Genomic DNA, 24,055 nt, shown 5'->3' with positions numbered 1-24,055 from the left:
TAGCTTATTCTTTGGCCAAATCATACAGTCATAAGCAGGAGGTGTCCCTAATTCCACAAAAACACCACCTGATGTTTCCATTTGGAAGTGCCCTGGGGCAGTGGAGGAATAGCACTGTAGACCACTGTTACCCCTTCAAGCACAGAGGACCCTCAGATGTCTACCTCCCCCACAATGGACACACATCAGCTCCCTCCCCCCGACCTATGGATGTGAACCAGCAGATGAAAAGTCATGAGGAATTTCCAAATATAAAAACAGAGGAACATAAGGGTTTTAGAGGAGATTTTACACTTCTTTAAAAACAATGCAATGATTCTGAGATACATAGTATTGTGGCTTCTAATGCCCACCACTATGCCTTCCTTATCAACCAGTAGCCAACTCCACATTCATGGAATCCCACAATTTTTACAAAATAACAAGGAATGTGCTTGAACAGATTTGAGCATCTGTTATTCTATGCATTAGCATTCTAAATACTGTTTTGAATTAAATAAATTTCTCCAAAAGTATTTAGAAGTCACATTCATCATGTGGCTTTTAATTAATTTTTTTTAATAAAAAGACTTCTTTTTATATATTTGACTCAATCTGGAATATTTGGATGGAACATCCCCACTCAATATTAACCACTTTCTCATTTCCTTTTCAGGATGCACACCAACTCTGGTCATGAAGGACATAAGCAGCACAGATCACAAACTTTACCTATAATTCGAGGCAAAAATGCACTTTCTAACCCTAAACTCTTACAGATGTTAGACAACACCATGTCTAGTAAGTAAACCAGAAGTGATAGGAACAAGATGGTTACTGACTGTTCTCTGGAATGATAATGTTTGAGAAATGGAAGGGATGTTGCTGTGCCAGGGAATCCACACTTTAAGATCTGTGGCACCCTTGGAAATTTTACTTGGAGAAAAGAAGCACCAGGAATGGTTTTTAAAATGTAGTGCCCTTATGGGAAAGAAAGGAGAAAGTGAAACTCTTAACATGATATGCTCAGGGCAGGTTTCCCCGGAAACAAGCGACTTTTGGTATTTTGAGGGTTGCAGGACCTCTCTCAACCAGATTGTTACTGAAGATTCTGGAAGAAGAGGATGACATTGTCCATGTGTAGAGCAAGAGATATGATATCTTGAACCCAGAGAGGCACACACTCCAATGTCAGTGAGAAAGAAACAACTTGGTGTTTTGTGGCACATAAACGGTAGCGATGATGGGCATGCACCAACCATTGCTTTTGTCAAGCTGTATGTCTTAATCTTAACCTGTGAATACACTGTGTGCCTTTCTGAGGGGGCTATTTGTGCAGACTGTTCCCTGAGACCATACTTAATAGTGGATCTGTCAGCCCGAAAGCATAAACCTTAAAACAGCCTGATTACCAGAAATATGACTCTGTCAGGAGCTGAATCGATAGAAAAGAACTAAGAAAGGATGGAAACCCTACAGCTTACATATGCAAAGGGCACAAAAACTAAAGCCTCCATCTGCTGTTTCCTAATTCAGCCATTAAAGAAAATGAACAAACAAAAGCACTTTCATTTAATAAATTATTAATCAAGATACCAATAAACACTGGATACATTGTAATGGAAGAAAATCCTTCATTAGATACAAAGAATTGTTTTAGACCTCCATATGTGGTTTTATTTTGTAGGCAACTCCAATGAAATAGACATCGTGCACCACGTGGACACAGAAGCCAACGTGGCTACAGAGGTCTGCCTCACTATCCTCGACCTGCTGTCCCTATTCACGCACGTACATCAGGTGAACACACGCACAGCATTTTCTGCAGAATAATTAAACGGGAGGTAGAGAAGTCATTCAAGGTCAAGGACGTGTTTTTAGGATGGTTTATGAAATCAATTGACCTTACATGAATCAATTTACATGTGAGGGGAAAGCATATTAACTATGAAATTCAGATTTTATCACAAGCTGGTCAATGCTGGCTTGTGATCCAGACTTTTGTCCAATAACAGTCTTTCTTTCTAGTTTCTCTTAGTTTGCTTTTAGGTAGTCTAGGCTAAATGAGAATGGCACTTTATCTACTTTTTCAACAGAAATGGGATAGACAAATGATACTTTGTATTAAATTTACAACTAGATTTTTTAAAAAAAGACTTACTAATTTTGAGCATATTTTGTCTTCTTATTTGCCATTTGTTCATCTTTGATGCAATGAAATTACTATATACCTATTTAAATTGCTAAAGTTAAAAAGACTGACCTTGTCAGGTTTTGACAAAGATGTAGAGAAACTGTCATTCACTGATTGTAGGAATGCAAATGGTAAAGACACTTTGAAAACCAATGTAGTGGTTTTGTAAAGTTAATCATATACCTATCATGTGACCAGCTCTTCTAATGCCAGATACTCCTCCTGAATTACCAGGATAAATAAAATCGTAAGTCTACACCAAGATTTGTATACAGATAAACATAGAAGCTTTTTGGAGGTGGGGACAGGGGTACTGGGGATTGAACTCAGGGCCACTCAACCACTGAGCCACATCCCCAGCCTGTTTTGTATTTTATTTAGAGACAGAGTCTCACTGAGTTGCTTAGCACCTCACCTGAGCTTTGAACTTGTGATCCTCCTGCCTCAGCCTCCTGAGCCACTGGGATTACAGGTGTGCACCACTGCACTCAGCACACAATAGCTTTATTTTTAAAATATCCTTTTTTACAATATTTTTGTATTTAGATATGGACAGAGTGCCTTTATTTTATTTGTTTTTATTTTTATGTGGTGCTAAGGATCAACCCTAGTGCCTCATGCATGCTAGGCAGGTGCTCTGCCACTGAGCTACAGCCTCAGCCCATTTTGAACATTTTTATTAGTGCATTATAATCATACTTAATAGTGGGGTTCATTTTGACATTCATGGAATATAATTTGCTCCATTTCAGTCCCCACTGCTTCCGCTTTCTTTCTCCACCTACCTCCCCTTCCTCTATTTTACTGGTCTTACTTCTACTTAATTGTTGCTTTTTAAATTGGTGCTTTATAAATATACATAAAGATGGAATTCACAGTGGGATATTCATGTATGTACGTAGCATAATTTGGTCAATTTCATTTCACAGTTCCTCCCTCTTCCAGTCCCTCCTCCCTCTCTTTCTTCTATTATACTGATCTCCCTTCTATTTTCACAGGATCCCCGATCCTTTTTTTTCTTTTCTCTTTTCATTCTGGCTTCCACATATAAGAGAATAGATTACACCCTTGACTTTCTGAGTCTGGCTTATGTCCCTTATCATGATGTTCTCATTTCTGTCCATTTACCAGCACATGCCAAAATTCCATTCTTCTTTATGGCTGAGTAAGACTTCATTATGGATATGTGCCATATTTTCTTTATCCATGCATCTGTTGAAGGGCATCTAGGTCGGTTCCACAGCTTAGTTATTGTGACTTGAGCTGCTACAAACATTGATGTGGCTGTGTCACTGTAGTAAGCTGATTTTAGTTCTTTTGGATTGGTACCAAGGAGTAGGATAGCTAGGTCATATAGTGATTCCATTCCTAGCCTTTTCAAATCTCCATCCTGCTTCCAAAGTGGTTGTACTAATTCTTAGTCCCAGCAATGTACAAGTGTACCTTTTTCCCCACATCCTGGCCAACATTTATTATTATTTGTATTCTTGATGGTTGCCTTTCTAAGTGGAGTGAGATGAAATCTCAACGTAATTTTGATTTGCATTCCCCTCATTGCTAGGGTTGTAGAATATTTTTTCATATATGTGTTGGCCATTTGTATTTCTTCTTTTGAGAATGTCTCTTTAGTTCTTTTGCCCATTTGCTGATTCAGTTATTTTGTATATGTGTATTAAGTTTTTTGAGTTCTTTATATAGTCTGGATATTAATGCCCTGTATAAGGAATAACTGGCAAGATTTTCTCCCTTCTGTAGGTTCTCTCTTCATGCTCTTGTTTTCTTTGCTGTGTCGAAGCTTTTTCTAATTTGACATCATCCCACTTCTTGATTCTTGACTTTATTTCTTGAGCTTCAGGGATCTTATTAAGGAAGTGGGTGCTTGCACCAATATGTTGGAAGGTTGAGCCTATGATTTCTTCTAGCAGTTGCAAACTTTCTGACCAATTCCTAGGTCTTTGATTCACTTTGAGTTTTGTGTAGGGTGAAAGACCCCATTATATATCAACAGCTAGATGAATTTCTATTTATGCAACAGACTACTCTGATAAAAATCGGTAAAAACAAGAAACTGCCACTACAGGATGCAACGTGGATTAAGTTTAAGAAGCCAAACCAAAAAAGGGTATATACTATATTGTTCAATTTATATAAAATTTTAGAAAATGCACAGAATAGAAACAGCAGATCAGTGGTTGCCCAAGGATATGGAGGAGACAGGAGAGAAGGATTAGAAAAAAAGATGTTTTAAACCTTTGGAAGGCTGGGCGTGTGGCTCAGTGGTAGAGGACTTGCCTAGCACATGTGAGGCTCTGGGTTCAATCCTCAGCACCACATAAAAATAAACAAATAAAATGAAGGTATTAAAAAAAAAACTTTGGGGAGTAATGGAGATGTGCGTTATCTTTATTGTGGTGACAGTTTCATGGGTGTATACCAATGTCAAACTCACCCAATTGCACACTTTGAATATGTGCAATTTATTGTTTGTCAATTATACTTCCATAATGATATTAAAAATATTTGTAACATAACCATATGAGCTACAGACCTTGGCTGGCACATTAAGGATTGATCCAGAAGTTGCATCTGTTGAATAAACTGTCTACATCCAATAGCACCATTACACCAAGAAAGCCCTGCTTTTAGATGAACAAGTCTGTTCTGAATGTTTATAACTCAGTGGAAATGTTTCTCAAATCTCTCATTTGAAAGGCTTTCCCTGTGCCCACAGGACCTGCCTATCTGTGACTCACCTTTTTTCTCTCCCCTGATCCTTCCCCGTTTACTATGCATCAGTTATTCTGTTTTTCTTTCTCAACCTTGAACTCAGAAGCTCCCCTGCAACTCCAGCTCTTGTACCAGCTGTTTGTCCCTCCTGGGAAGGTCCTCTCAGATCTCTGAGGCACTGTTCTTTCAGCTCATGTATCCCTTCACCCATGAAAAAAGTCCTCACTGATCACCCTATCAATGTAATCCCACCCTCAAAGCAAATCTGTCAAAGCATGCTGCTGTCTCATCTCACTCAGTTTTTCCATCACTGCTTCATAAGTTTCCCTGAGAATAGGAACCGTGTCTTCTTACTCAGTGGTTTTTTTTCTAGCACCCAGAATCGTGTCTACCATATGGTAGGTTCACAGTAAATATTTTTAAGAAATGCAAGTGTTCTTTCACTTATACTAAATAACATCTGTGCTGAATTTCCAGAGACAACTCCAACAAGCTGACTGTCAAAATTCATTGATGAAAAGGGTCTTTGACACCTACATGCTCTTTTTCCAAGTCAACCAGTCAGCCACAGCACTGAAGCATGTGTTTGCCTCTTTGAGACTGTTTGTATGCAAGGTAAGCATCTGCCAGGTTCCAGGGAACGCTCAGTTCAGGATAATAATAAACACATAATAATCCTGGCGTCCCTCAATGTGGCAGGAAGAAGCTTTGTTTCCTTCTCTTTTGGTTTGACTAGACATTGATTCCTGGTCTCAAAATGAGTTGATATTCTGCCTGATTGAATACTAAAAGAATAGAAAATTGCCTCCAATCACCAGTGCTTTGGGCTCTCGGTGGCTGTAACAGACTTTGGTAAAATGCATTCCTTCAAGTGCCATGTCCATCCATGTCAAGTTCAAGATCCCACATTGAAGTACATAGAGCCACTGTCTTCAAGGGCACATAACTGACACCTGTGGTTTTAAAGACGCCTGGTGAATAGAGGACATTTCAGAGCTTTCATTGGGTTATTTGGGATTGTCATCCGCTACTGATGTGGAGAATAATTACATAGATTTTTTTTAATGAAAGTATATTTTTAATACTTGCAAACGGAAAAAAAAAGGAGTAAGTTAAAAAAAATAGGAGTTTTGTTCTAGGGAGTTTAAACCTATGAGAAAAATCAGAGCTCAATGAAGGACTGTTGCCTACTCCATCCATTCTCCATTTCTCTAGTTTCCCTCAGCATTCTTTCAAGGGCCTGCCGACCTCTGTGGATCATTCTGCTATGAAGTCCTAAAATGCTGTAACCACAGGTCACGGTCAACTCAGATGGAAGCCTCAGCACTTCTGTACTTCTTCATGAGGAAGAATTTTGAATTTAACAAGCAGAAGTCAATTGTCCGTTCCCATTTACAGGTAAGCACCACCAGTTTTCATTAATGCCGTTGGTAAAGCCACAGATTGGGGATGGAGCACTTGCCCGCCATGCACTAGGCCCTGGGTTTAATTCCAGCACCAGAACACACACACACACACACACACACACACACACACTGATGTGTTTCTGCAGTAACTGAAGCCTCTTGTCCCCAGGAAACCAGTCAACAACTCCTCCACCACATTCTCCTTACAGAGCCCAGTACACTGCTTTAGAGGAGGAGCACAGCTGGGCAGAAATCCACACAGCCCATATCTCCACTCATACATTGCGCTTTCCTTTCTTCATCCAGGAAATAGAATCACATAGGTTAGACAACTCAGGTAACCATTGCCAGTGCTGGAAGACCAAACACACCAAATTCTAAATGCATAAATGTCTTTCTTTGAGATATCCAAGATTGCTGCAGCTTTCCCCAGACACTCATGTTTGGAAGGAAATGCCCTGGATCACGTGGCCTTCTGAAGATGCCATAGTGACCTATGGGGCATTGGACCTACAGGGAGAGATGACGCCTAAATCCAATCCAGTGAATTTCTTTAAAAATTCTCTTTTGCATTTTGCTTCAGGGGCTCATTTTCCGTTTGCCTTCCAGCTCATCAAAGCAGTAAGCCAGTTAATAGCTGATGCAGGGATCGGAGGCTCTCGGTTTCAACATTCCCTCGCAATCACCAATAACTTTGCCAATGGAGACAAGCAGATGAAAGTAAGAAATGCTTCGTGGACTTTTCTTCTAAAGAATCAAGAATAAGCTGAAGAGGATTCTTTTCATGGGATAGCAGAATCATAAACAAGTTAATTCTGTATTTTGTTTACTGAGACTTTGAATATTTGAGTTTTCTTGATGGCATTGATAGCTCCTATGTTTTCAGCACACAGTCTGTTGGGTAGAATTTCCAAGATATGTTGAAAGGTATATTACAAGAATAGTTACCAGAAATATCCTGAAATGAAGTGATTCACTCACGCCCCATTCTTGGGCAAATACATCTTATCTTTCTGTTAGCACGTTCAAAAGACTTTTCCCTTTAATTAATATATTGAAAATTCTAGGGGTTAGAGCCAAGTTTCCATCATGACTAGACTCATAGATTAAAATAATGCTTTCAGACACTCCTCCCCTACTGTTTCTCTTTTGCCTCTTTCCTGATCTCTATGTTCAGGTCGTCTTTGTTCACTTTATTACAGGTAGGATCTCCGCAGGGGATTGCTCTCAGAAGTCAGGAGCACATTGATAGTGCTTATGAGTGGGAAAGGCTCCTCATTTGATAATGCCAATTAAAGACCCAGCACTGGATCTCTTTGATCCAATCTTCTATAATAAGCCAATTACAATGGCCTGGGGGAAAATATGATTGGCCAGACTAGTGCCCTGTGCCACCTGTGGTGCCTATGAATGAAATCAGACATTTTCAAATCACGTGAACTAGAGTCATGGAGGACAGGATCTCAAAGGCTATCAGGATGCTATCCCAGAAGAAAAGTAGGCTAGAAAGCCAAAGGAGAGTCTCCTATAATTCTCATATTCAGATGTATGTGTATTACCAGAATCAGAACACATATGTAGAATGCAAACATTGATGAGCAACATGTAGGCTACACCAAGTAGCTTGGTGATGCCAAGCCACAGCTAATAGCTGACCTGAAGGAAGTTAACTTGGGAACTCTAAACAGGTAATGACCCAGGTGCTCTCTTTTCCAAAGAACAGCAATTTCCCAGCGGAGGTGAAAGACCTAACGAAGCGAATCCGGACAGTTTTGATGGCCACGGCTCAGATGAAGGAACACGAGAAGGACCCTGAGATGCTGGTGGACCTCCAGTACAGCCTGGCGAATTCCTACGCAAGCACCCCTGAACTACGAAGGACCTGGCTAGAAAGCATGGCCAAGATTCACGCAAGGAATGGAGACCTGTCCGAGGTAACCGGCAAAGGCTCATTCACTGGCTGTCGGTCACATCCTGTTATCAGGATGACTGAATTTTCATGTACAACATGAATCCATGAATCACAAAGTGTCACCGTACATTTCCACCATGACTCGACTATATATGGTGTCCGACAAGCTAGCATGTAGAACTCAAGGACACCCAACTCCAAATAGATGACATCTAATAAGTGGGGGTGACAGCCATGTGTGAAAAGCAGTGCAGAGCTGAATGCTTATACCCTGAGGCGTGGAGGGTGGTGGTGAGGCGGTCTGGAAATTAAGAGTCATAAAAATTAATGTTCTGTTTTAAAATTCCTCCCCTGCAATTGGGTTTGAAGGGGGAAGCTTGCTACTATGGTGAGTGAGCTCAGGCGGAGGAAATTAGTCCTTGGTACAGCTAGTCCACACTGGCCATGGAAAAACATAGCATTACCCACGTAATTCTGGTCTGAGGGTAACTGACCTGTGACACCAGGTCACACTGTTTAATCAAGTACTAACCCATGAGACAGCCATTTCAAAGGCAATAGGAATCAGAAGAGAAGCCATCACTGAAGGCAGAAAAACTTAGAAGGCTGATTAATTTTTATTTTCAATTTATGACCAGTTACTACAGTTTATAGTTTTAGTAAGAAAAGGACCTACAGATTTTTTAAAAGCCAGGCTTAGATCTTAAGGAAGGAAAGTAATGCTATAGGAAAATTGTTCAGACCAGTTTCTTTATGCATTTCAAAATCATATCAGGAAATACAAACAGAAAATCCCAAATATTCGTTTTATTCTCGATGGTGAAATTTTCAGAAATCCAATTGATTCTTACTTTCAATGCTGTCATTACATAGTATTCTTCTACCTAACATATTCTGATGTGGAATATGGAAGATTATTAGTCCTAGCAAGATAAAGAGTAAAATCCATCCTCGGAATCCTTGTTTTCTTTCTTTTCACAGGCTGCTATGTGTTACATCCATATCGCTGCCCTCATCGCAGAGTACCTGAAAAGGAAGGGTAAGATGGCCACGGGAAGCGGGGAGTCCACACACATTGAAACCTGGCTAAAAATTAATTTATTAATTTTGTATTATATTAATCTCACTTATGTTTTATTAACAGTCACTTTCACAGATGTTTCTTATTATGCTGCACTCGAAAATTTTAACTATTGTTCCACTAGTTTGTCTATTTTATGTACAGCAAGGCTAACTGAATGGTCAGCTTCTTTGTCCAAAATGAGACTATATCATTGATTAATGGTTTGTAGTTTCATAAGCTTGGATTAACAAAAACATGGTCTAACTTCATCTTGCACTACCATAGGTTACTGGAAAATGGAAAAGATTTGCACATCATCCCTGCTCCCAGAGGATACCCACCCCTGCGATAGTAATCCATTACTAACAACTCCAGGTGGAGGAAGTGAGTGATCTAACTGTGCTTATTCACCCCCATGCAGAGGAAATCAAGCTGCTGCCTAAATTTTATTTCATTGAAAACCTTTTAGATGTATTCCCAAAGCAAAAACTATCTCAGACCTGCAGAATTTACTCTGCAAAAACGTTAAGTTAGTAATGTTCAGAAATCCTATTCACAATTTAGGAAGTTAGATTTCTAGAAAAAAAATAATTCTCAGCAAACAGAACTGAGTGTTAGCCAACATTCAGGATTGTGAGCTATGGTCATATTTGGGTACCAATCTGCATTTGGGTCGGCCATTGGAATTTTATTTAGAAATTGATGAATTAATATGTGAGAAGAATCTATTTTAATTTGTAAATGTAATAAATACTTTATTTCAACTAAGAGACACATCAACGAGATATGTACATATACTATATATGGAGGATTTTATAATCAGCATGTTCCAGTTCATTTTTAAAAGCATAAACTATCAATTTATAACACATGATTTGCAGCATGGATTTCCTTTAATTAAAGTTATTCCATCATTAATATCTGATAAAATATAACAAAAATTAAAGTTACTGGGGTTTTCTTTTTTAAAGAATAGTTAACACATGTAATCTATATCCTCTCGGAAAAGTTTGTTTAAACCCAAAATTTATGAACTAAAATCTACTTGATAACACTATCTTAACTTGCAATTTTGAGTGGAAAAACTCAGCGTATGGACACGGGAAATATATTTGTAAACATTAATATCAAAATACCTAAACATGTAAATGAACTTTAGTTGCAGTATTTCAGAAATCTACTTCATCCCATTTAAATATGTGTATATTTTCTGAAAGGTCACAGTAGATTTTGCATAGAAGACATTTGAACCAAATGACCAGAATGAAACAATAAGATAACTTCTTTATAGTCCTTGGAGAAGACAGTTGGCATCATAGCTCATATTCACCCTGAAATCCAGGCATCTTCTTGCTTACTTCCATGTTTTCTATTTAGCCTCACTTTATATGCAAATCATTAAAAATAGCACCTTTTTATTTATCATGCACTTCCTGCCCATCTATTTATATCATGATCAGATACCATACAGTTCCAGAAAAACTGCTTCAAATTATAACTAAAAATGAATTGAAGAAAACTAATAAAACCAAGTATCGGTTTGAGAAGTTGTGGAAATTTATGTGCCCAAAAGCTGTATGCATTTTTAATTTTACAACATTTTAAAATGCTCAGCTTTAGACCTGTGGTGATATTAAAATATAATATACCCACTGGGAAAAAAAGGATACATTTATTAGTAAACTTCAGGGAAAGGGATCACTTGAGATGCACGAGCATATATTCATATCCACCAGGTTTCTGAAACTCACAGACTTGTATTTGAAGTTTCTAATGTGCTTTCATGTTGTGATGTTTCTGAGTCAGCAGAATAAACTGTGCCCTGCCTGCAATGTGCACATGATAAAGACATGGTGAAGACAGGCAACTGAGGAAAGCGGAGCTGCCTCAGATGCATTAAATGATCATGGTCCTGTGAGAATTGTGTTGTGGTGTTTCCTTCTACCATCAATTCTCTTGTATTTTAATACATGTACAATCATTCTAAAAAGTAGGAAAGTCTAATTTTTAAAACCAAGGTTTGGATTGCAGTGCTGCTGCTGCTGCTGCTGCTGCTGATGATGATGATTTCTAGCATGTTTGGGGAATGAATTTAGTTACATGTCTAAAGTGGTAACAGTGGAATCATTCCCCAGAATGTGACCTGGAGCTTGGAAAGCGCTTGCTCCATAGAAGGCTGTGTGCTAAGCAACATCCTGGCGATGTCTCCATTCATCATCAGTAACATCTATGACTCGGGTGCCTTTATCACTTCCTATTCATGGATGAGAAAACCAAGAGAAACAGTGCTTGCAGTTTAGCTTGCCATGGAACCAACATTCAAAGGCTGTTCTGTCATTGCAGCCTGTGACCCTCATCCATCATGTTCCCCATCATTCACACCTGATTTCTCCTCTGGGAACATTTCTCATTATCATCTAGATATCACATATACCTGTAGAGTCTTTTAATCTTATTTAGGACTTTTTAAAAAGTTAGTGGCCAGGATAGTAGGAAGATGTAGAAGGTTTCTAGATAATGCAAAAGTGAAACCTAGTGAGTCTTGAGCATTGTCTTTACAATTCACAGAATACACCAGATGTTTTCTCAAATATTGTGTTTTTAATCCTTTCAACATCCTTTGAAATAGATATTGATGTCTCCAGTTGAACAAAAGATGGAACAGGCTCAGAGAGGTTAATGACCCAGAACATTGCAACTACATGTACTTACAAATTCTATGCTCTCTTCAAAACTCCATGCTAGCTCTTTACACACAATGCCACCAGAAAATGATACAAAAATTATAAAGGGGAAGCACTGGTTGACTGGCAGGCAGTATTTATCAAAAGTCACAATATAACCATCTCGTTGATTATGTGAATTGAATAATACTACCACGTTTAACATCCTAAACAAAGTCATTGTCTTTCCCAAATAATATTTGATTCAAATAATAATGTCTTGTGTGTTTCTCCCAAGGCATGTTCTCTATGGGATGGCCAGCTTTCCTGAGCATTACACCAAATATTAAAGAAGAAGGAGCAATGAAAGAAGATTCAGGAATGCAAGATACTCCATACAATGAGGTTAGACTATCATGATTAATGCATAGTAATTAAATAAAAAGATACTCTGAATTGTAATGTTAAGCAAATAGAGGAAAAAGAGCTTATTCAGAAGTCAGATAATGTTACGGTATATTATGACTTCATTAAACAAAATGAAATTAGGCTAACATAAGCCAAGATTAATAGATATCAGATTCCATTATGCATAATTTTCAATGAAAATTTAAGCTAAGCCTTACTTATTTCTCTAGGATAAACATGATCAGTTCTTCTGTAAGTCATGCAATCTGTAGTCTTTTGGTAAAGGTAGGAAGGGATGCTAAAAATTTTATGAGCTTGTGAAAGCTTTTTTTATGCACTAAAAAGATTATTTACAAATGCAGTTCATCAAAAGCCTCACTGGTTTCTTCAGAAAAACCTCCAGACATGAAAATTGTGGGTTATTTTTCATTCACAAATGAAATTTCTAGGAATTACTTAATGTAATAAATAAAATACAGTTTTCCCTATCAAGCAATAAAATGTTCCATAAACTAATTTTTTTAATCTTACTATTATATGGGTGAGAAGAAGGGGTACAAAATGTAAATTCAGGGGGGATGGGTTGGGATTAAATTTTACATATGGTTCTATATTGATTTAGTATATATTGCAAATAAATAGTAAATGCAATTGCATATTTTATATTAAGCATTTCAAATAATGCTTACAAATCTTTTCTTAAGACATGTTGGAAACATTCCAATAATATTATGCATTTGTTTTAGAACTTATGTAATTTGATTTAGTTGGAAATTTATTAATTAATAACCAATGCTCTCATGAGATATTGAGTTAAGGACTGGGAAACAAAGATAAATAAGGTACAATTCCTGCTCTTGAAGAATTTAGAATCTTGCTGATAGCATCCTTCGGGATGGGGAGTGACCACTTGGAAACAAATGATAAACGTAGACATCTTAACTGGTTGCAAGGAAAAAGAGAACAACTTTTGACACGAAAGTGGTCAGAACACAGATGAATGGGACATAAATAAAAGTTCTGGATATTTTCACGTTGAATATTGACAATTGGAGAACTACTGCAGGGGTCTGGCCATGAAGTAACAGTAATGTGGTCTAAGTCAGCGACAGTGACAATGGACAGAACTAGAAAACACAAAGGCATTTCGTAGATTAAAATTAGCACATCTGATGCACAAGTTAGGTGGTCACAGTGAGAGAAGGGAAGACTCTGAGATGACTGTGATGTTTTGCTGGGTTGCAACTGCCAATATTGAACAACCATCAGGAATCCCACTACTAAAAAAAACTTGATAATGCAGCCATTTTGAAACCAAGAGTCAGGGATGAGCCACAACCTTAATCATGGAAAATCTCATCCTGACTGGGGTATTGCAGAATATCCTGGTGGAGCAGCTGTACATGTGTGTGGAGTTTCTTTGGAAGTCGGAGCGATATGAACTCATTGCTGACGTCAACAAGCCCATCATTGCTGTCTTCGAAAAGCAGCGAGACTTCAAGGTATGTATTTTAGGAGCTAATTAAAATATCCCACTTCAAGTTGGCAGATTCCTTACCGTTTTCAAAAGTAAGAATCCCCTCTTTTTATGTCAGCCTCATCTTCAGGAAACCCTTTGATTTATGGTTTCAGAAATTGTCCGATCTCTACTATGACATCCACCGGTCATACCTAAAGGTGGCAGAGGTGGTGAACTCAGAGAAGCGGCTATTTGGTCGCTACTATCGTGTGGCATTTTATGGACAGGTAAGTTCACTAGAGGTGACATGGTCTCTGAATTCTGTTGAATAGTGGGATGTCATTTTTATATGACATCTGACTGTATGTGCAGTGCGTTGGGGGTGTGGGGTGCTGAGTGTACCTGAGTGTTTATCCAGATGGGAGCCTCTACCTGCTTACCCATAGACATGGACTTAATTGGGGAACAAACGAGCAGAGAAATCCATAGGATTTAATAACAGCTGAGCTAAAGATAGTGATTTCTAACTTCTTGGAAATAAAGGATGTTGACTTGTCCAGCATTCTCTTTCTTCCAGTTCACCCACCCCAGAATATCTAACTATAGGTTTATGTCGATTAAAGTGAAATCAAATTGAACATGATTGAACAAATGACCTTCATGGCATTCTTGGAAATAAAAGGCTCCCCAGGGTCTCTACCCTACCAAACCTTCAACTTCACAACCATGTGAATTCTTCTCTCCTGCTTTCATGTTACCAGTGTTTCAAAGCAGGACATCCTATGGCTCCTTTGTTCTGTGTTGGAGGTCAACGTAATTGGAAGATTGTCTTTTCTCAATTGATTGCATAAGTAATGACACGATTGAAAATATTAGCTAGCCATAGCATTGGCCTAAAGCGAATGTATTATATATCAATCATAAATATCTGTCTCCTCGTGGCAGTGCTTTAGGTAGGATAAACCCAGGCACCATGCTGCTTATTTTCAGGAAGGACCTTGACATTCTTCTGTTTCAGCAAAAGTATTTCACTGTGCTGTCCTGGGACACACGTGCCATTCTTTGGTTCTCACAATGGCAGTGACTATCAGACCTCTCACTTTCTTCCCACCACACCTGCCATGTGAAGTGCTTCTGCCCATAGGTCTTGTTCTCTTCAGAATCTTTTAAGGCCACAGCTGGAGTTAAATCCAGCCTGGTCATTCTAAATCGTTGCCCATGGAAGTCTTCTGAAAAGTGTCTGTTTTCCTCCCCACCAAACTAACATCTGAGTTAATGAAAATGGATTGTCCCCACCTGGTGAAAAGTATCAATGAGTGGCCACTTAATCATCTCACCAGCTTCATCTCACCTGGATGCTCTCCTTTCTCAGCAGCATCAGGACTGTGGAGATGTAGGAACCTAGTGGTTGAGAACATGGTCCACAGGAAATAGCAAAATTCAGATAGTTGGGGGAAGTCTATGGAAAGAAATGTGAACTATCCACAGTGCAATTATCTTTTGGAGGAGAGAGAAGAAGCATGAGACTCTTAGGGAGAGCAGAGAAAACAGTACCTAGGAAGCCATGAAGAAAATATGCAATGTGTGGCCTTGGCAAATCATGAGCAAGAAAAATGGTGGGAAGCCCAATGAGGATGTGGGAGTGGAGGAATTGAAGGGGAAAGATAGGGTTTCAAAGGAGATGGCCACAGGCTAACTGAGCAGTGCAGAAGTGACATGCAGAACGTGTGTTTGGCTAACTAAAACACAACTACTGTCTTTCTGTGACCTTGGCAATGAAAGAGCAGTGAACCACCACTGCTACCCTGGTAGTGACAACCATATTGCTACCCGCTGGCTTCTCCAACCACTGTCTAAGACATGGGCTGTTGAACAGGTAGAAAAAATCGTGCTGCCTTCCAATTAGTTTTTAATGCAGATGTTTACTCTTTTCTTCTTTTGGTCTTGATTGTTCCAGGCTGTGGTAAGTTCGCCTCCTCTCTCTCCACATTTGCATGCTCTAATAATCCTCACACTTCCCTCTGTCTGGTTTTACTGAAACTTAACTTTTTTTTGTGCAAATTCATATTTGGTGCAAAGGGTGAGATAATCCTGCTCCCATTCATTTTGGAGTCATCCCAAATTTCTTTAACTAAATTGTGTTTATTCTGGTGACCTGAATTACAAAAATGTATACTTTTATTATTTATATATATCCTCTAATTCCACAAAGGTAGAGATTGTGTTCTGAAAGCAACACACACACACACACACACAAACACACAATGTGAACTACATATTATAAGCTGTCATAGAGTTAACTTACTATTGGAGGTTGCCTGCTTATTTCAGGCTACCATGAATTACAGCTAATTAAGATGAAGGTGGTTGGAATTTCAGAAGTTGAAGTGGTGGCTAATTATGAGCACCTTCCTAAAGTCCTGAAGGAAACTTTGCCCTTTTCCAAAGGGAATCTTGGGGAGATGGGGCTCTTTCAGTGGCAAGATCTGAGCATTTTCAGTGGTATCGTTTCCAACAGAGAAATAGAACAGGGAAATAAATCTTTACCTAATATGTAAAGTCTCCAGAGATGCAGAAAAAAAGTGAGGTAAGCAATTTGAAAAACAAACAAAGGCAGAAATCTCCTTCCAGTTCCTAGAGATCTCTAGGAGAATTTGTATGATTTTGAGCCACATGAAGTCACCTATTTTGAACCATTTTCCATCTACAAAAATAGCAGCTTCTACGGTTTGCCATGATATTATTGTCCATTGAGCTGAAAAGAAAGATTCTTTCACTATCCACACATTGTTCCCCTTCAGCTCACTTGTCCAGCACATACTTTTTTGTAATTCTTTAAATTCCTTTCTACCTCCACACCATATGGGTATATTTCTACCTTCATTTATAAATTGGGGGCCATGAGTCCTTAACTCACCTACTAAAAAGATGCTTGAAAATCCCTGTACTAGAGTGGGCCATGGGGAAGGACTGGGAAAGCTACTTGCGAATGACCTAACTTTGTTCTTTTTTCAGATTCCTTAGTAAAGCATGCTGGTTGTTCGCCTGACTTCTTTTCTAAATGCTGCCAGTAATCTCAATTGTCTTTTATAAAAAAAAAAAAAAAAAATTCCATTCCAAGCTTAAAAGGCACAATGTCTTGTCAAATGTGCAGACGTGAGAACACGCCTAACATGCCTAAGCATGGCCCTCCAAGCTGAAACCCCAGCCCTGGAAACAAGGAGAACTAGTGAGGTGGTCCTGAAAAGCAGAACCTAGAGCCTCCATCTGCACTGTGCAGAGGGCTTTCAAATGCCCATCCCAAGACACCAAATGGCCAGAGGGAACTCTGGTATTCAACAAGAGCAGGACGCTCACAGCCCTCCACTCTTGATAAATGCACACAAAATAGATGTGAACATCTTCTGAAACATGTGCAGAATAGAGGTTCTGAAGATCTGAGGTGAAACCTCGACTACTTGATTAGCATAATTCCTAGGGTCTGAAATAATTTCTTATTCGTAATTGTGTTCTATGTCCCCGTAAAACCCACCTTTTAACATCCACATGGATGTGTGTCTTACAATAACATTTTAAAAATTATGGGAATATACTCTGCCATAGGCTCTTCACCTCCAAAAGACCTTTGAGGATGTATTGTCATGTCCCATCTGGACTGGTGCTTTCCTTTTATCATATTGGCTATGGTATTTAATATTAATCGTGTCTGCAATGAGCCAGACGTTAGGAAACAAGTTGAAAACTGTTCTACCACAGCAGAGATTTTTCAAAAATGCAAGTCTTGCATAGCATGAAATCTCTAACCCAGCACCTGGCATCATTGGCTATGGAAATTTTACACACAGCAGCCTACATAATGTATCCCCCCCAAGTTCCATGAAGTGCTCATTTCCAGAATAATGAAACAGCAGTAGTGATCAAACACCAACATCAGTGAAATCCTTAGGTCCTGGTATTTAGCACAAAAGCAAGCAAGTAGATGCCTTTTGCATAACTTAAAAGATCAGATGCCCCTGGAATTAATGAACTGGAAGACCTGGGGGAATTTTATTCTATGCACCAAAGAATTTAAATTCCATGATTCTCAATCATGCTTACTTGAGTGTAGATGCATCTCAGAATCTTAATAGAAAAAAACTTAGGGAAGGCACATGTATAGTGTGAAAACCCCCGTCTCCACTTAGGAGGTGATCCCCCCTTCCCAACTCCTCACCTGTATGAAGATCAATGATCTAGACACACATGTATGCATATGTAAAACATACGTATATACACACACATAGAGCCAGACATCATATTTAAGTTCGTATGTATATGGAATCCTTTCTCTGCATTCTTGTAGCTCCTCTTCTGGAAGAATTTAGCCTATTATTTCCATTTTCTGACCTATCTTTTGTACACTAGATTCATCTTGGAATGCATGCTTTTAATGGTAAATTTTGGATCTGACAATTATAATAGCAGGGGCACATCCCAGTGATGATCCAGGGGCGTTGAAAGATTCTTGAAGTACCTACAAAAACATCTGAGTCAATGATTTTACCTGTCAGTTTGTTGAAGTATATTTTTATCCTGATGCATTGCCTTGAAGTTTCATTATCCATGCATGTTGATGCTACTGACTCAAGGTCCTTCTTTAACTCAAACATGCTCTTTCCCAACCACAACAAATTAAGGCACTTACTGCAATGTAAAATGACATTTTAAAAAAATCAAACTAATGATGGAAATGCAAAGACCACATTTCCTGGTGCCTCGTAGGCAGTCGATTCATAACCTTGGGGCCAAAGCAAATGGGAATCTGCCTCTGGTCTGTCATCACCTGTAACCCATTTATAAATCATTTATTCTATAGACAGGGCAAAAGTTGAAACCTTCCTTCAGATGGTGCCCTGTAGCTCAGTAGACTCTGCCTTAATCATTTCCCTGGTGAAAGTAAATATACATTCCAAACATTTATATGGCTGCCATTTGTCTGGCTCCAAAAGCACTTTACCCAAACTGTGGTAGACAGCAAGTTAAATTCTTTATTCTGCTATTCCTACTCCTTCTTATCCATTTTGTAAAACAGTCTAAAAGATTTACATTCCTGTGCTTTTCAGGAAAAGTTATAATCACTGCTTCTTTCTGATCAGTCACTTACCAAAATATCGAAATAGGAGTATCAATAGACTTTTTGTAATAAGGGAAATTGTAGTTCTGATGCAAGAAAAGCTGAAGGTACGTATTTTAAGCACCAGACGCTGAGTTAAGCTGTTTCTCTGCATCCAAGTCAGAACTTAAATTGCTTCATGGATTTGGAATTGTTTCTTCATTGCTGTCATTGTCTTTGTCGTAGCCAACACTCATCAAAGCTCTACTGGGCACCAGGCACCGTACTTAGTAGGACTTCCCAACAAAATGTAGAGTCTGCACTTTTCCCTTCCTACAGACTAACGATTAGGGGTAAAAGAAAGTCACAGGTCATGACCAAGGCCATCAAGGTCATGATAACAGCAATAAATACCTACTTCTTGCCACTCGTTTTCTGCTAACTCCAGATTCAGAAATTTGTCAAGGGAAAAATTCACAGTGAAAATGTCTCTGTGTACTAGTTTCATGCTGAGGTGAAAGAATCTTTTTCTAAAACTTGGAGGCATTTTCCTCTTTGAAATCAAAGTTGTAAATGCTGTTTTTGCTGTGGCCCTGCAGGGATGCTGGTGGATGGCCTCAGAAGTCTTATTTCTCTGATGTGTCAGTCTGTCAATTTTAGCCACTAACTTCTGACCTGGCATCAGACAAAAGTCCTCAAAGAGAGCAGTGGAAAAACATAGCAGGCGGGAAGCCAGATAGGGATGGGGTCAGGCCTCACCGCCCTGCAAAGCCCAGATGAATGGTAGGGAGCTGCTGCTCTTCCTGATTTCAGAACCATCAACCACCTTCTAGCACTCTAGGATCAGGTACTCATAATCTGATGTTTATGCAGTAAACACCTCTTTACTAAAAACAGTGAGGTCTTTTCCAGTTACCTCTGGAGCAAATATGCCTTTTGAGATTTCTGTCCTCTAAGAACAATTTCATTCATCTCTTCAAAAAATACAGAGTGACCCTCCCTCCTTTGAAATGCCAGGAAGTATGCTAAACACTAGGCATGCATTTGTTGAACAAGACACATTTGCTGAAAGCCCGAAGTCAATTAGAAAGATGGACAAGGCCACAGATAATTACCTGCTTGACAAGAACAGGGCTGAGGAGGGGACCCCACGCCTTGACTTCTGCAAATGACAGCTACAGCCCAGCCTCTTAGGATAGAAAGTATCCTTTTAATTTTTATCACACTTACATATGTGAAAATACAGGTGTACAGCACCATACGAAGTTAATAATGCAAATTCTATAATTACTCTCAGATGGCCTCACATGAGCCATGAAAAAATAATACAACATTAGGAGGTTTTGTCCATGTTTATTTTACATAAAATGAATACTTTTAGTCAAAAATGATTTTTTAAACATAGCAATGTTTTTTTTTTTGAGCCCCAGTATCATTAGCCAACCTCAAAAGCTGTTTCTTTGCAGGGAAACTCTGTAGTCAGAAGAAACCAGATAATGTGGTTTCTTCGCTGTGAGCTTCATGACATATTTTGAGGCCACATGTATTCCACAGGAAAAAGGTTCTATCTCTTCAAAGAAGAGGAATTATAAATATTTCCTCACTTAGTTATCTGCAGATAATGGAATCTTCCTTCACCCCTGCTTCAAACCAAACCAAATAATAGAAGCTAACCCCTATTTGATGACTTGGTTGCTATTATTAATCTTACAAGGTCACGACTTTTAAGAGGGGAAAAATTATATTGGAAAAGTAAATCGAATAATTGAATTACATATAAGCTAAATTGCATCAGGTCCCTGAAGTCATAAATAGGCAGCTATAAAGTTACTTTTTAGATAGCAGTAATTGGGAGCATACCACATGTAATTCTTCTGCAACAATAAAAAGTGTCATGATTTTTCAACTAAGACAATGTGGGATGGATTTCAACAAATCCAGATGCCTTTTCATGCAGCACAGTGTTACTGTGCTAGTTTCAAAGACTTGTAGAGGACCTTATTAAAAACCATACCCAGTACTCTGAATAATGCCCCCAATTTTTGTGTTCTACCCCAGGCTGCCACAAGAGGGCATTCTTCCCCCAAAATATATGCAGGCAGATATTAACATTGATTTCTACAAAAAAAGAAAATATATTTAATGAGGCTCTTTGACCTGACTAGGAAATATTTATATTAATGTCTGTTTATAATATATTTTTTATGTTCTTTATTTGTTTTTTTCTAATTTTGAATTTCATAGAGTACTAATAAATGGCTTGGATGGCAGCCAAAAGACTGAATTTTTTTTTCAATAAATGGACATTTGTTTTGTGTGTGATTGGCAACTGGAATTTTCTGATAAAATCAATGGTTCGTTGTGTATCTTCCATAGGGTTTTTTTGAAGAAGAAGAGGGTAAAGAATATATTTACAAAGAGCCTAAGCTGACGGGTCTCTCTGAGATTTCCCAAAGACTACTCAAACTCTATGCAGACAAATTTGGAGCAGATAATGTGAAGATAATCCAAGATTCCAATAAGGTAGGAAAAAATCAATATTTATGCAAATTCTAAGACTCAACGTAGATTTTTTATTGTCATTTGTTCTTTAAAAAAACTATATTGTTTTAATTTTCCGTCTGACTCTGCAAAGTGAAGTACCAAAATTATGTTGGGTGTTTTGCTTGTTGATTGGCTGATGGTCGTCTTCTATATAGCCAACTAAGTCCTCTACTTCTCCCATGGGTTATTTTGTTCAAATAGCAATTTCAGTGTTAAAGTGATTGCACCCAAAGGTGGGACTAGAGGAAAAAATAGATTGAAAATATTGATTCCATCAAGAAGGTCTTCCTAGGTCATTCCAGTTTTGAAAATTGCCCCCTGGGTTAGGACCAGACTTACTATTACATTGTATTAGCCTGTGAGAATCTACTCAACCTCTTGGCTCCAAAAAGCAAATGATTACATCCTCTCATTCGATGACCAGAATTCTCTTGTATATTCTCATTCATTTAGCCAAATTCTAGTAAGCACCTCCTGTATCCCAGGGCCAAACTAGGAGCTATTGTGTGCAGAGCATATTCCTCCCAGACCTCCCTGTCCACGCGGGGCCAAGAGGAAAAGGACTTGTGTGAACAGTCACTAGAATGCCATGAGGTGCCCCCAGTGAGACATGGCCCAGTAGCAAGGGAAAGCTCAGGGCAGGGGACTCTGAACAACTCACTTTTGCCTAAGCATTGCTACCCAGAGGAGGCGATCATTGAATAGCAGGTGAGTAGTGTTTCCGAGAAGCAATGAGCATTCTGGGAAGCCCAGCACATGCAATGAAATGAAGGAAGGAAAAGGGAATATGTGTTTAGAGAATGGCAAGGCTTTAAAAACAGATTGGGTAAAGGAGTGCAGCAGGGAGGTTTCTTGTCTTTTTTAGCAGGTAAGCTGATTGACCTATTACATGATTGCCATGGTGTAGAGCTCTATTGGGACATGAAAGAGATTGATGATGATGATGATGATGATGATGTCGTCTCTGCTGGCATTTGTAGGGGTTTAGGCACAAGATCGCTTTTCTGGGCAGAAATTGTTTCAAATGTGCTCATTATTCCTCTTGGCTTGAACGGTACAACCTTACCTATTCAGGCAGATGGAGGATTGCAGTAGTGACACTCCTGAGTGAAAGCATCAAGAGAGCTTTGGTAGGATGGAGAAAAATGCCACTGTGGTGTGAGAGGGATTTGGGTCTTCATTCTACCAAGCCATGCTTATCCACTGATGATCACAGATAGAGTAGCTGGCCACTCTGAACCTCCACTTTTAAGTATTAAAATCCATAAAATGGTCACACTTCTTCCCACCTTACAGTGTAATTATTAGTAGCATTACAAAAAAAAAAAAAAAGTTCATGAGGTTCCTCAAATCTCTGGAACTGGATAGGGAGTGGATGGGTGGACCCATGGAGAAAATTGGAAGTTTTAAAATTCTTCAAGATATCATTAGAAAAGAGGCTGAGAAGCATCGCTTCCAGCCTCAGAGGAGAGCCAAAGCAATTTCCCAGATTGTCTTGGGAGCTCCAAATTGTCCTTCTTACTATTTGTCAAGCCCATTCATCAAAGCAAAGTTAGAAAGGACATGGAATAAAATGTCCTCTTGCAGTAAGAGAAGGTAAGAGACATGAAAAATACAAAAATTTGCAGTTGTCTCAGAGGTTAATCAGCTAATCCCCTAAGTAGACAAAGGACCTCCCTCCACATTACCCCCTGTCTAGGTGTATGGCTAAGTCACAGAGGAACAAAGAGATGCACCTCTGCTTCCAAAAGACTTGCACACAAAGGTGCATGGAGGTTCATCACAGAAGAGAAATAAATAAAGGATTAAATAATATGGCTCAGCAGGCAGCTAAGTGGTAAAGAGTCTCAGTCCTTAAACTGGCTCCAGTCCTGCTGCTTCCACAGCTGGTTGCTCAACCACTGTTGGCCAGTTCCTTTGTGGTCTCACCAGCTCTGAAATGATAATTGGCCATTTTCCTCCAAGGGAAGAGGGACAGCCTCCTCAGGATGCCAGCCCAGAGCAAAGAGCTTCTGCGCTTTCTTTCAAACACACCTTGCGACTCACCTCCCTTTATTTGCCCCTAATGTGTTAACACAGGTAAACCCCAAGGATTTGGACCCCAAATATGCCTACATCCAGGTGACTTATGTCACCCCGTTCTTTGAAGAAAAGGAAATAGAGGACAGGAAGACAGACTTTGAAATGCACCACAACATCAACCGCTTTGTCTTCGAGACGCCCTTTACCCTGTCGGGCAAGAAGCACGGCGGAGTGGCCGAGCAGTGCAAGCGGAGGACGGTGCTGACAAGTAGGTGCCGCGGCCTGAGCCCCCGCCTCGCGCAGGCGCACTCCGCCCCGGAGCTGCATCCCTCTGGAGGCGATGAGTGGAAATCAAGAGTCATTTCAGCCTGCAGATAAGCACCCAGAGTGTGGCGACTTGGAGATACTTGCCAGGAAGACCCGATTCCCCCTTTATCTTTCGTTAGGAGAAAGAGGCTTGAGAAGGGAGCCAGAGGAGAATTGTCCCTAGAGTTACTTTGCACTTAGTCATTGTTCCCTGCAGAATTTGCAGTCGCGAAGGTCAGTGGCGTCAGGGACAATGGGAAAAGAAGCACACGAGGCACTA

General features: G+C 39.3%; 1 protein-coding gene across 12 annotated transcripts in view; it reads left to right on the top strand.

Moving 5' to 3' along the window:
* Dock10 (dedicator of cytokinesis 10) overlaps nucleotides 1-24,055 on the top strand; it is a 237,241-nt gene that overhangs the window by 205,859 nt on the left and 7,327 nt on the right. For 10 of the 12 annotated variants that reach the window (XM_078018102.1, XM_078018100.1, XM_078018097.1 and 7 more), the window contains exons 40-52: nucleotides 656-780; nucleotides 1,667-1,779; nucleotides 5,378-5,515; nucleotides 6,116-6,298; nucleotides 6,916-7,026; nucleotides 8,025-8,240; nucleotides 9,200-9,257; nucleotides 9,567-9,665; nucleotides 12,243-12,349; nucleotides 13,732-13,854; nucleotides 13,985-14,098; nucleotides 21,280-21,426; nucleotides 23,527-23,737. In XM_078018102.1, coding sequence (XP_077874228.1) covers nucleotides 656-780; nucleotides 1,667-1,779; nucleotides 5,378-5,515; nucleotides 6,116-6,298; nucleotides 6,916-7,026; nucleotides 8,025-8,240; nucleotides 9,200-9,257; nucleotides 9,567-9,665; nucleotides 12,243-12,349; nucleotides 13,732-13,854; nucleotides 13,985-14,098; nucleotides 21,280-21,426; nucleotides 23,527-23,737 — 1,745 coding nt within the window. The other 2 variants (XM_078018103.1, XM_078018104.1) reach the window with 2 other exon arrangements.

Source organism: Ictidomys tridecemlineatus, chromosome 7, assembly GCF_052094955.1.
Source record: "Ictidomys tridecemlineatus isolate mIctTri1 chromosome 7, mIctTri1.hap1, whole genome shotgun sequence".
NCBI lineage: Eukaryota > Metazoa > Chordata > Mammalia > Rodentia > Sciuridae > Ictidomys > Ictidomys tridecemlineatus.
Note: the sequence above shows the minus strand (reverse complement) of the source record. Positions and strands in the feature narration are given on the sequence as shown.